We start from the raw sequence: 12,148 nt of genomic DNA, 5'->3' as shown, positions 1-12,148 counted from the left end.
GTAATAATAATAATGCATGAAAATAAGACAATAATTACAAGAGAATATTTAAAAAACATAATAATGATAATAATAATAATAATAGTAATATTATTGGTAATAATAATAATAATGCATGAAAATATGACAATAATTACAATAAAATATTTAAAAAACATAATGTGACTCTGTGTGTGTGTGTGTGTGTGTGTGTGTGTGTGTGTGTGTGTGTGTGTGTGTGTGTGTGTTGTAAAGTTGGCCTATCTACAGTATGGGGTACACCAGTGTACAGGTTTCTGTGGATTTACAAAGAGTGATGTTCACCTCAGTTTTTCTCAGACCACACTGTGCCGTCTCTTCCTGTCAAACACCTGATGTGTACCTCATTCACTCCTCCTCTGCTGCAGACCTGTTACGTGTTTTTTTCTCACAGAGAAACATCCAAATGGGTCAATGATCTGTGACACCCATGAGCTCTATAGTACACTAAAATAAGACCCATTCCACAGGAGAGCTGAGTGTGACACTAGACTATTGAAAATGTACATACGACACTCAGAGAAGCTCATAACATCACTTAAAAACTTGTTACAAAGACCTAGGGCTGTACAATATCTTCCTAAATACAAGTAAAACGTGTGTGCACGGGGTTTAATGGTAACAGCAGAACTGTCTGGGAAAACTGCTGTCTTATATTGGACACATTTTCCAAACAAATGCTAACATTATTAGCACAAGCCTATGGCATTTTACACTGTATAAATTAGCCTAGCGACTGCAAAGATTTACTCTCCTTATGAAGCCAGGATAAATAACACAGTAGTTACATTTTTGGGAAGGTGCATGGTCAGGTTACAGCATAGGGTACAGTGTAGCCTCTGCGTTGACGCAGAGAGTCTGCCATAGGTATGGCATAAAAATCCTGCTTGGGGGGAAATAGCAGGTCAGCAGTAGATGCCATATTCAAGAAGTATACACCATATATAAGCTGGGAACCTGAAGATTAATTTGATAATAATAAACGCTATAATAAATGTTATATTCTGGTTAGGCGCCAGTTATTACTGTGATAATCCTAGAGGTCACAATAGGTCATTTAGTACAGTGAGATCATTTAAAAAATGGTCTCATTAAAATAGTCAGTTATGGGGTCTTACATCATCACAGATGAATACAATTGGTCTCACTGGATCCACAAGAGTCTCAGACATCCAGTAATGTCTAACTTACAGTATGCAATCCCAAGACTGTTTAGGGACCCCAGTATGCAGAAATGGTCAAATACACATAGGTGAGAAGAACACACGTACTGCATGTGAAGAACTGCATGTTTTTTACTGTGTGAGATGAACTGACAACCTCTGATTGTGATCCAGGTGAGCTATCTGAGCTGGGAAACCCCTACGGATAAACAAACTGTGTGTAAAGCCTGATAGCTAAACTAAACACACATATGGAGAAGAGTTTAGAAAGGGAGGAAGAAGAATAAAATGAAAAGAAGGGGAGGATGAGGAGGAGGAAAATGAAGAAGAGGAGGAAGACAAATAACTAATACAGGAGGATCAGCTTTCTGGGCCAACACATTATTAATCCTTGAAATAGCTTTGAAATCATGTGTTTCTAACCGACACAGCAAACTGGAGGAACAATGTTTCATCTGCATCAGAGACTTGATCTCACAGCTTTTAGGAACCAACAGCAAAGTGTTATCAAGTTATCGAGTTACCTCACCAGGGTAGAGTTTAGTGGCGACTTAACATTAACACAATAACCACCAGGGGGCAGCATAACTAACTAGTGTCAAAAATACAAATACAGTTATCAAGACAAAATTCTGAGAGTTTGCATACTTTATCTAGACAACATAGAAAACATCTGAAATGTATTTTTACAAAAAGTTAGTGATCCATAAGTTAAGAAATGATACTTAGAGATGCTCTGTTCCCATTGGCTGATAAAGGCTACATGATACCAGAATTCAAAATAATGTCAAAAATTCAGTTTTTGGCGTACAATTCTGAAATAAAACACGTCTAATCTCCCCTGACAGCAAAATATTGTCTTTTTTCATGACCACTGGAGGTTTATTTAGTGAGAAATTGCATTAGCTGTTTACAAGTCCATGGTGACACATTTTGATTCACTGTGGGCTCAATTTTTGATCAGTCGAAAATCTATGTAATGTGTTTGTGTAGAACAGTCTGAAGATGCTGTGTAGCAAGTGTGGGAGCAGATAGGTTTCATTCGTTTTAGTAAAAACAGAGTGATGGACTTAATAATTTGCACTAAGTTGGAATTTACAAAAGAGTCTCTACTCCGATCCTGTGAAATAATAACAGTATTAATACAGTAAACAGTTGGTTTAGGACATTTATTAGGAACTGTAAGAGACCATGACCAAAATTTGGCGAGTTGCAGTTACCTTTAGGGCTCATTTATGCTCAACGTTAAATACGGATCCGGATACGGATGGAGCCTTCTGTCCGTGCTCCGCGTTCATTTCGTCCGTATTTCTGCACGTTTCCATAAAGCTTACGGATACGGGCCAAACGGAGCAGTACCACCGGAAGCCGTGGGGGCAGTGTTGCTGTCACTACCCGATACGTAGCTCTAGTGAGACACGAAGTAGGCAGTACTAGAGAAAATAGTTCTCTTTCCTCCAGTCGCGATGTATTTAACGGCCTCACCGACCACCGCCTCCTATAACGCTGCCTCTGTTTTTGTCTTTTATGCAAGAGGTACATTATCAATATCTCCTCCACAGTCGCCGTGTTTGTTTTTGAGTTTGTTGGTGTCAAAGCTTTTGACGCTGGGCTGCCCCCTGGTGGATATATTGGTTAACATCCATGCCAACGTAAAGGGCGCATGGAAGTATGTGGGCAGTGACGGTAACATCATTTGAAACGGACGTATACATTTTCGTACGTAAAGGGAGCATAAATGAGCCCTTGGATCAAGGAGGGCTGGCAGTCCCCAGCATTTAACTATAACAGATTCTCATTTTCAGTATCTGGTAGATTGGGTATGAAATGATCCAGATTCTTAGTCTGGTTAGATATTAAAGTATTCAGTCTGAGTAAACCATTAACACTGGCTGGTCTCATATTTATTTTGAATTGGAAAGAATTAGAGATTACAGATGGTAATTTAATTGTTACATTTAAACTAAAGCATCAGGATATGATTAGGAAATGGGAATAAAAGAACTGATGTAGTATCACCAATAACTCAAATACAAAAAAAAATCCTCCAGGGATGACAGATAATGGGTTTTCTATGTAGAAAAATGCAGCTGTTACAGTTTTGAAAAACTTACTTGAAAGAGACAGTATGATGTCATTTGACCAACTAACTGAAACATTAAGCACCTTAAACACATTTTTAGGTTTCTACAAGTTAAAAGATTTTTACAGCTTAATAAAAGACAAAACAATAGCTTTATAGTAAGGGGATGTTATGAGGCCCTGTACAAGTCCAGCAAAGTGAACTGTGCAATCTTGCAAACATGGGCTCAGGACACTGGGGTGCAGACAGATGAAGCTACAGGAATAGATATTAAGGATCATGCTCATAACATATCCATATGCAAACGGACAAAGGAACAACAGTTCATGCTGTTGCATCGCCTTCAGATATCTCTTCAACTGAGACACAAGATGGACCCCAAGAAGTCAGCTCTGTGTATGAAGTGTAGTGAGGAGGTTGGTCGTTTTATACACACTATATGGACATGTGTATATATTCAGAGGTTTTGGGTGAAAGCTGTTTCAAAGTTGAATTTGGTTTTCGATAAAGAATTAGATTTGGATCCACTTTGCCTTCTGCTATGAATGCCACACCTACAAAGGGTTTACAGAAGAAAGTGTTGAGTGTGTTAACATATGCTGCACGTAAATGTATGTCACTGAAATGGATTTTAAACAAGCCACCAACTCTCCTACCCGTGGAATATGTGACATACTGGTCTAGAGGAACATTTGGTGTATTTCATCATGTAAGGACGCCATTCCTTGACTATGCAGGACCTAGATTATCATATATTATCTGGAAGCCACTTCCTAGGTGTTTCTGTATACAGAATATACCTATAGGTATGAGGTTGATAAATGCAAAATATTCCAATATGTGAAACTGATAAAGTGGATGCAGAATTACTAATAAAAATATGTTCCCAAAAAGTGTCATCACAACTGGGCTTAGAGTTTAGTGAAAATTGCAGGTGATCTGTTAGGAATTTTTGAAAAACTTTTCTTAAAACAGTCGCTGTAGCGCCACCATCAGGACTATTCCTGTTGAGGAATTTTGGCATGGGACTCAGCCTACTGTATGTTACCTTATTATCATGCATGGGAAGTTAGATTTCCTTGGAAGAAGAAGAAGAAGAAGAATATTGACATATGCAAGAACAGGCCCCTAATAAAAAATACCAGAAACAAACTCTGCAAACTCTGGCCCCTTGAACCTGTCTTGGGGCGTTTTAGGAGGAATGTGGATCAGAGAAATGTTGGGATACACATACACAAACAAACCAGGACAGTAAATATTTCTTTGAATAACCTGAAAAGGCTCCTTTACAAACACTAGAAATCCCCAGATGCCTTGATTTTATTTACTTTGTGAGTTATAAAAGATACAGGATTGCTATGCCACTTCCAAACAGCACCAATACTAGCCATCAGATGATTTGCTTTGGGCTCCAGTCTCCCAGTAGAAATTAGAATACAGTAACCTTTCCTCTGTGACAGACAGAGCCCATGCAGGCAGAGCTGAGGAAATAGGCGCAGTGTGAAGGCGACGTCCCAGGCGCTTTTTATTGTTATCTAACGGGATCAGGGCGCATCTTCAAAGCTTCACAGATAAAGAGCTCCAAAAGGCTGAGGGGACTCCTGCCTCCACAGCGACAGATCACCGATAACGGAGACAACCAGGCCCGACCTCTTATCTGCTTTGTCATATAACTAAACGATCAGTTTAGTGGCATTGTCCCTGAGCTGCTGCATGTGGAGATCTCTGAAGGGGCGCTGCAGATCCCAAAGGTTAGGCGCTGTCTGCTGGACAGACGCGTCTCGGGTTATTTGGCAGCTAATGGACACGGTGTGATACTGTCACCATGTTAACAGAGAGCAGAGATGGCTGAACATTTAAATCCAGCCCGAATGAAAAGTGTAGTGTGATCCTACCTATACCTAACCGATTATTAATATGTGCAGCCTTTGGTGTGTGAAGGAGTCAATTGTCGGATTACCTCGTCCCTCTGTGGGCTTGTTTGCGCTCACGGGCTTTCCCCAGCTTCCTCGCAGCTTGTTTTAGCATATTTACATATGAACGGGCCGACAATCAGCCGTAATTGTGTTGCTACTGTAATACTTTTGATCTGTAATGTTTGAAGCGCCTGTGCCAAATGCTGGCTCTCAGGGTAGTCGGCGCCAGCTCCTCACCAGGGTATCAAAGACATGTCAATACGGTGGAGGATTGCTTGTCTTTCCCCCAGTTTGACTGCAGAAGTACCAGCCAGACGTCTATCCACTTGTAATAGGCCTGCATTGTGGAGTAAGTACTCAAATTTGGAGCTGCTTCTTGAAAATACTTTATTATAGTGTCATATTATATAGTGGAAGAAGTATTCACATCGTTTATTTATGTTAAAGTAGCCTAATACCTGGTATTGGGGATCACACGTGGCCTTCTTTCACAATTTAAAGCTCTCAACATGCAGAATAGCCTGTCCCACTGGTATAATAATATATTGTTGCATTATTACTGATACATGAATGTGTAAGCATTACTTCAGTTTTGTTATTGGTCAAGGAGGAGCATATTATAACTCATTTGTAAAGACTGGGGGTAGTTTAATCAGAAGCAAAGCGTCTCCTTCATTATTTAGAACATGCATCTGTCACCTTCAAAAACAACATGAAAGTAGCAGAAAAATAAAGACATGTACACTATAAACTGATGTAGAAAACTCACAGTGTGTGCACAGAGATTCATCAGAATACAGGGAATTAGGTGTTTAATGCTCAGTGCTTCTTTCCACCAATCTTGATGCTTTAAATTTCAACTATATTGGATAACTCATACAGAGATTAAATAATACATTAGATCAGTCATATAGTTCAAAATGAGAGCCCTGACTGAGCCCAGCCTTAGAAGTCTGGCCATTCTGACACCTTTCCTCCGGTGCTACTGTATGCAGCAGCAACATGAAAGCATGTCTCCACCTCTGCACGACATGCAGCTGTTTCTGCAGAGCCCCTGGTTTCAGTCGGGGCGGACAAATGTATGAGCTCAGGAGGGTTCTCACAGACTCGGCGGCGCCAGGTCTTCACACCCTCACAGGATATGTAAAGACTTCAATAACGAGCCATTAACCTCTAATCATCGGGATCGATCAGGCGTTAACAAGGGCCTCTACATATGCAAATTGTAAGCAAGCAAGGGGCCAGGGCCCCTATAAAAAGCTGACCCTGGACAGAGGCTACCACCACACACTCCCTCTGGCATTCAGTGGATTTACAGGTCACTGAGCAGCACTGCGAACATGGTGAAATACTTTTCTGTGGACTGGCTGGCCCAGAGCCATCACCACAACGCGCCGTCTGAGGACCACGGAGCTGGCACGGACACCTCGTCGACCTGCAGACCCCATATTCCCTGCATGGTGCAGCCGCGCCCGCCGACTTTTGGCAAGGGTTACCTGCAGCCCAAACCCAAAGCATTAAAGCCCGCTGAACACACGGAGCTAGTGGAGAGCAGCGGGCAGGACTCCAGCCTGTGCTCACTTTCTCATCCCACAAGCTGCGCCTCACCAAGTAAGTACTCAGTAGTATAGTAGCCTAAAAGTCCTCAATTCAATCCAAACTATATTGTGCGTCTTTACGCATGAGCAGTGTTTGTAACCACATTTTCCGTTTCTCAGTTTCAGAGATCAGTGGGTATTCATCCGGGTATGACAGCGAGGCGAATTCCTCTGAGTGTCTCTCGGTGGATGAGGGGAGCGACATGGAGAAGGACGGACCGCAGCGTCGCGTGCGCACTAAGTTCACCCCAGAGCAGATCAGCAAACTGGAAAAGATCTTCAACAAGCACAAATATCTGGATGCTGGAGAGAGAGTGAAGACAGCGCAGAAGCTCAACCTCACAGAAACTCAGGTAAGCCGAGACTATGCATCAGTGTATTTATATAAAGTTTTAATTTAGTGTAATAACTCTGAGTGATAAGTATTGCTGTGGACGCTGACTGTATTTTTGCTTCCTCTCAGGTCAGGACCTGGTTCCAGAACAGGAGGATGAAGCTGAAACGGGAGGTGCAGGACCACCTCGCCCCTCAAATGCCGCCGCTGATGTTCCAGCCTCTGCCCCCGGTGCAGTACCACAGCGTGGCCGGACAGCGACCTCATTACCCTGCGACAGGTCCGGCCTTTTACCCGCTGCCAGTCCCGCAGCTGGTCCAGATGCCTCATCACAACCCTCCTCACCTCATGATCCACAACCCACGTTTCTACTGATTAGCTGCCAACTATAGACTTTTCCTACTGAAACACTTAAAATCCAAACAAGTGCAATCCAGAGTTGTTTTATCTGATGTGTGATTTTTATTATATGTGATATAAAAGTTGTATATAATTTACATAAAGTCTATTTATTGTTGAATAAAGTCTATTCGCTTCGCTGCAGCAACAGACTGTCTTTTTTGTGCTTTGCATACATAACATCTAAGCTATTGGATGAGACCTCAACACTGGATTCTTAAAGATAAAGGTGATGATGTTATCTTTATTGCAGGATTAGCTCAACATGAATAGATCATCCTCTCTTTCATCTTAAGGCGGGACGAGGTTAAAAGAAAGAGCTGATAAGATGGGAGTTGTCCATTAAAGCTGAGCCTTATCACATCTCATTGTATGGCATCTGTTTATCTCATAATATCAGGTGATGAGAGGCCAAAGCACAGTCAGGCCAATCCATATAAACAAATCATAATAAATTAAATCACTCAGGACTGTGCGTTGTGTAGGCTGATATACATGCCACAGTCCCCAAATTCTTAATGAGCGTCTAATACAGACATTGTGGCTTTTCCCCTCACCTGTCAACACAGACTGACCATATGCTCCGCTTTCAAATGCGTTGTTTGCCCCCCATCTCTGCACTTCAAAGGCCAGCTAACGGGGAGATCATGGTCAACAATTAGTCCTAATTAAGCCGCTCATTGATGAGTTTACACCGGGCCCTCCGGCCTGGCTCCAGAGAGTCTGGGCTTTTGTGTGGCTCACAAATCTGAGCTCTGGTTTGAAGTCTGAGGCCTGCGGATAAAACCTGATTGTGTGATGAGATCTGGAGATAGACACACTTGATTCAGAGTTATTTTCAAATAATTAAGTGGTCACATGCGGCTGTATTTACACTTTACTTAACTCAGGACCCTTATTCAATATTTCCACTCAAATATAGCTGATGCAAGTGAAAGGAAATAATTGGTTGATGACTTTTTTTGTTGTATAATTTATTTGATAACAATGTAGTACTGCTTCAATTTGCTGCCAGAGGTGTAGGTTTCATTTAAACACTGGAGGGACACATGAAATGGGGGATTGGGGGTGTCCTTCGCCAGAAAATTTAAGGCATCAAACAATTTATTTCCTGCATTCTGGCATGGGCAGATTATGAGGCAAAGGGCCCCTGAGCACAGATATGTAAAGAGCCCCACCACTTCTCTTACACAGGGGCAAGACACAGACTTTGTGGTGGTTTTGCATCTCTAGTTGATATGTATCTTTTGGTGGGGTTGTGGTTTCATATGGTCATTTTGAGCATTTGGGGGGGGGATGTACATGTTCTAAATACTGGTGGTGGTGGTGTCCCTTGCATTCCCCCCCCCCATGAGCTACACTAATTCAGGTTACCTGCTGTATGGGGTTTGAAGGGCCTAAGAGGCTCCTCAGCAAATGTCTCATTCAAATAAAGTCAACAAAGATCAAACAGAACTTTCTCACTTTCAGACTGCGGTCACACCCTCCCTGTCCCAGCATAACAAAGGCTTCATCATCACCAGGCTGCCTGATCCTCAGACAGCTGGGCGCATCTGTCTGTGTCTGCAAGGGCCAATCACAGATTTGACAGCCAGGGTTGAGGCATTTGATTTCGGGAGATTTCGATGTCTTCAAATCCCAACATATGGCTGGATTATTAGATGTAAAGTGATGAATTGATGTGGCCAGTGGCAAAATAAATCGTACAGCTTACTATAAACAGTTCTTTAAGCGCGCCTCATATCTGATATTTCAGATAACCGCCTAGTATTCATAGCGGATACCGCCCTGAATCACTTCATGCAGAGATCATTCAGTCTGAGATGCCGGCTAACTGATACTCAGACTCACTGGCGCCGGAGCATCACAGCCAGCCATGGACGTGAGAAAAACCACAGTCCGGCCTCTATTAACCTCAATTACAACCAACCATCAAGTTTCTATCGTTCCGTTGAGAAGCCTTTGCATATGCAAATAAAGACGTGTGTCCCTCCTATATAGGGGCCAAGAGTCACCCAAGGGGACACAACACACACACCTGAAGCTCACTGCTGGGACACATCATGGCAAACTTCTCTGTAGAATGGCTTTCCAAGAGTTATTATGAGGATGCTGCGCGTCATCCAAAAGTCCACAGCGAAATGGAGGATTTTACAAAGGGACCAAGAAGCCAATACTCTCCAAGCTCGCCAAACAGTAAGTTGACTGATAAAGCTTGTTATAAGCGCTGAGATCGACATGTCCTTGTGTGAATGTCGATTTTGAGTTGAATTAATTAAGCGCTCTGTTGTTCCTTTCAGATAGCTGCGGTTACACTTCGGGCTCTGAGAGCGAGGTTGGGGATGACAGTGAGGGAGAAGCCGCCCAGCAACGAAGGATGAGGACCAAGTTCACCTCCGAGCAAATCGGCAAACTGGAGAAGGAGTTCAGCAAGCACAGATACCTGGGTGCAATGCAGAGGAGGAAGATTGCCGAGAAGCTGAACCTCTCTGAAACTCAGGTGAGTTTAGAGCAGTGGGTCTAGAGACCTCCGGTAACATTGCTGAGGTCATCAAAAAAGTGCCAGCAAAATGGGGAACAGTTGTGTGATGTGGGGCTCCTGGTGTGTGTTTTCAGTTCAAAATCACAAGTGAACATGCGTTACATGTGTTAATAGCTGGTTTGTACCCCCAGGTGAAAACATGGTTCCAAAACAGGAGGATGAAGCTGAAACGGGAGGTCCAGGAGCTGCGTCCCGAGTACCTGTCTGTCCCTATGAGCGCTCTGCTGCCGCCTCTGCTGTTTCAGCACCCCGTCCTGAGTGGACAGCTCCCCGCCGGCAGCGGCTTCTACCCACAGCTGCAGCCGCTCCACAGGTCGGCCCTGCCGGCTCCTTTGCACCACCAGCACCGCTCCATGGCTGTCTCGATGCCCCCACACTTCTACTAAACTCTGACACCCCCCCCAAAACATGTTGTCTAGAATCTAGATACTTTTCCAATGCTCTCTCTGAAAGAGGGGTTTATACGATGTTTAATATATCCAAAGCACTACTGTAGATGTTGATGTAATTTTTATGTATGATTTAAAAAATGTTAATGTATTTACAGCAAATATTATATGCTCTATGTCACAAATAAAACAAATAAAAACCAGAGACCGCCGTTTTGCGCCATTGCTTGGAATATTGACGATATATTTTGTTATACTTACCAATGTACAATGAACAATGAACAAACACAACAACTAAAATGTTAAATTAAAAGATATAAAACACATACACCTTTTATAGGGCCCTTTTGTTTGGGGCCCAGTACCAGACTCCATCAAGAAATCACTTTGTGAGCTGTTGAGTGGTTGGGTTTAGGGGCTGGGTGACAGAATAGTGAGTAAAATATTCGGACACCTTTTACATCTCATTTTATCTCTTCCCAAAGTAACGTAAGAGATAAAACACATGAACTCTTGGCCATATAATCAAAGCCACTATTAAACCAGTAGATCCCGTGTGTTGCCATCTGTTGCAACATTGATGTTAACTTTTAACAAAAGGAACAAATGGCGCAGTGTTCCTGTTTCCACCATATTGCGCTTTATTCTCAGGCTTTGTGTGTCTCTCTGCATCTTTTTCCTTGAAGAAACTTCACAGCAGTAATGGAGGATCATAGACACGCAAAGTGACCAGTTTTCTCACGCTCCTATTTATGAGAGTATCTGTACATATTGGGATGAAGTTTGGGGTATCACAGGCTCTGGCCAGCCTGTCTCTCGCTCCTGTCTCCGGCTGCTGTAGGCAAATATTTTTGCTTTGGACGTCCGGTGGTGTGGCTCCGAGCTGCGATGGCTCTCTGCTCGTTGTAGATTTGCATCTTCAAAGGGACATCAAAGCGGAGGTAACTGCTAGATCATTGAGATCCATTGAGCTCTATTGTCTCCCGATTGAACCATTCGCACTTAGCTGAGAGACGCGCTGGGACGGCGCCCTCCAGTCTGCCCGAGGTGTATATTGCCTCACGTTAAAGTCATTAGTTGACACCAGCTAAATAGGTAACTGATTGAGTCACTCTGTCATAAAGCAGCAATGCCTTGTTCACTCATGATTTGCAGTTTGGATTAATACCTGCTGGTGGAGTGATTACATTGACTGCAGGTGAGCAGGCGCTGACATATGCTGTGTCAGTCAGAGCTGGGCTCCTTTGGCAGGTTTTAGGATGAGCAGCTGATTCAAAAGAGGACTGGGGTTGTTCAGGAAAGCCTGCTCCTGCAAAAACCAGTAGGTTTAAAAGGAAAATAAATACTGACACCTCCCACCAGGAGGCACAATTACCAAAGGAGACGATTAGAATTCCATGCACCAGGCAGCAGCGACTATAATGAAAAGAACATTATTCATTTAAAGGCTTATTGGACCATATATCCATTTATGCAGCACCTCTATACAAAGCAGCAGCCATTGCAAAGGCCTCAGTCTGCAGCATTAACTGGGACAGTTCCTGGCACTAATGGCAACATGAGCATCAATAAATGATCCGTTGTGAGAAGAGGTCAGAGAACTGGTGACTTGAATGACAATGAGCGTTTCACTGATCCCTTTGACTAAAGGTGAGTGGCTGGGTGGAGAGGTGCTAACTGTCTCACTAAAGCTGCAGCTGGATGGC

At 43.0% G+C, this 12,148-nt stretch overlaps 2 protein-coding genes across 2 annotated transcripts; both read left to right on the top strand.

Annotated features, from left to right (window-relative positions):
* Positions 1 to 6,460: 6,460 nt before the first annotated feature.
* On the top strand, positions 6,461 to 7,493 carry vox (ventral homeobox). Its single transcript, XM_049600582.1, has 3 exons — positions 6,461 to 6,791; positions 6,899 to 7,131; positions 7,242 to 7,493. The coding sequence occupies exons 1-3, from the start codon at positions 6,521 to 6,523 to the stop codon at positions 7,485 to 7,487; spliced, it is 750 nt and encodes a 249-aa protein (XP_049456539.1). The 5' UTR covers positions 6,461 to 6,520; the 3' UTR covers positions 7,488 to 7,493.
* A 2,159-nt stretch (positions 7,494 to 9,652) lies between these two features.
* On the top strand, positions 9,653 to 10,439 carry vent (ventral expressed homeobox). The gene is made up of 3 exons (XM_049601059.1): positions 9,653 to 9,707; positions 9,812 to 10,011; positions 10,185 to 10,439. Exons 1-3 carry the CDS (start codon positions 9,653 to 9,655, stop codon positions 10,437 to 10,439), a joined length of 510 nt encoding a protein of 169 aa, XP_049457016.1.
* Positions 10,440 to 12,148: the final 1,709 nt, after the last annotated feature.

Source organism: Epinephelus fuscoguttatus, linkage group LG16 (assembly GCF_011397635.1).
Source record: "Epinephelus fuscoguttatus linkage group LG16, E.fuscoguttatus.final_Chr_v1".
Lineage (NCBI taxonomy): Eukaryota > Metazoa > Chordata > Actinopteri > Perciformes > Serranidae > Epinephelus > Epinephelus fuscoguttatus.
Note: the sequence above shows the minus strand (reverse complement) of the source record. Positions and strands in the feature narration are given on the sequence as shown.

Excerpts from the sequence above, each read along its gene's own strand:
- vox (XM_049600582.1), top strand. The coding sequence starts at position 6,521 with ATGGTGAAATACTTTTCTGTGGACTGGCTGGCCCAGAGCCATCACCAC. Across the intron at positions 6,792-6,898 it reads CACAAGCTGCGCCTCACCAA|TTTCAGAGATCAGTGGGTAT; the intron begins GTAAGTACTCAG and ends TCCGTTTCTCAG. Across the intron at positions 7,132-7,241 it reads TCAACCTCACAGAAACTCAG|GTCAGGACCTGGTTCCAGAA; the intron begins GTAAGCCGAGAC and ends GCTTCCTCTCAG.
- vent (XM_049601059.1), top strand. The coding sequence starts at position 9,653 with ATGGAGGATTTTACAAAGGGACCAAGAAGCCAATACTCTCCAAGCTCG. Across the intron at positions 9,708-9,811 it reads CTCTCCAAGCTCGCCAAACA|ATAGCTGCGGTTACACTTCG; the intron begins GTAAGTTGACTG and ends TGTTCCTTTCAG. Across the intron at positions 10,012-10,184 it reads TGAACCTCTCTGAAACTCAG|GTGAAAACATGGTTCCAAAA; the intron begins GTGAGTTTAGAG and ends TTGTACCCCCAG.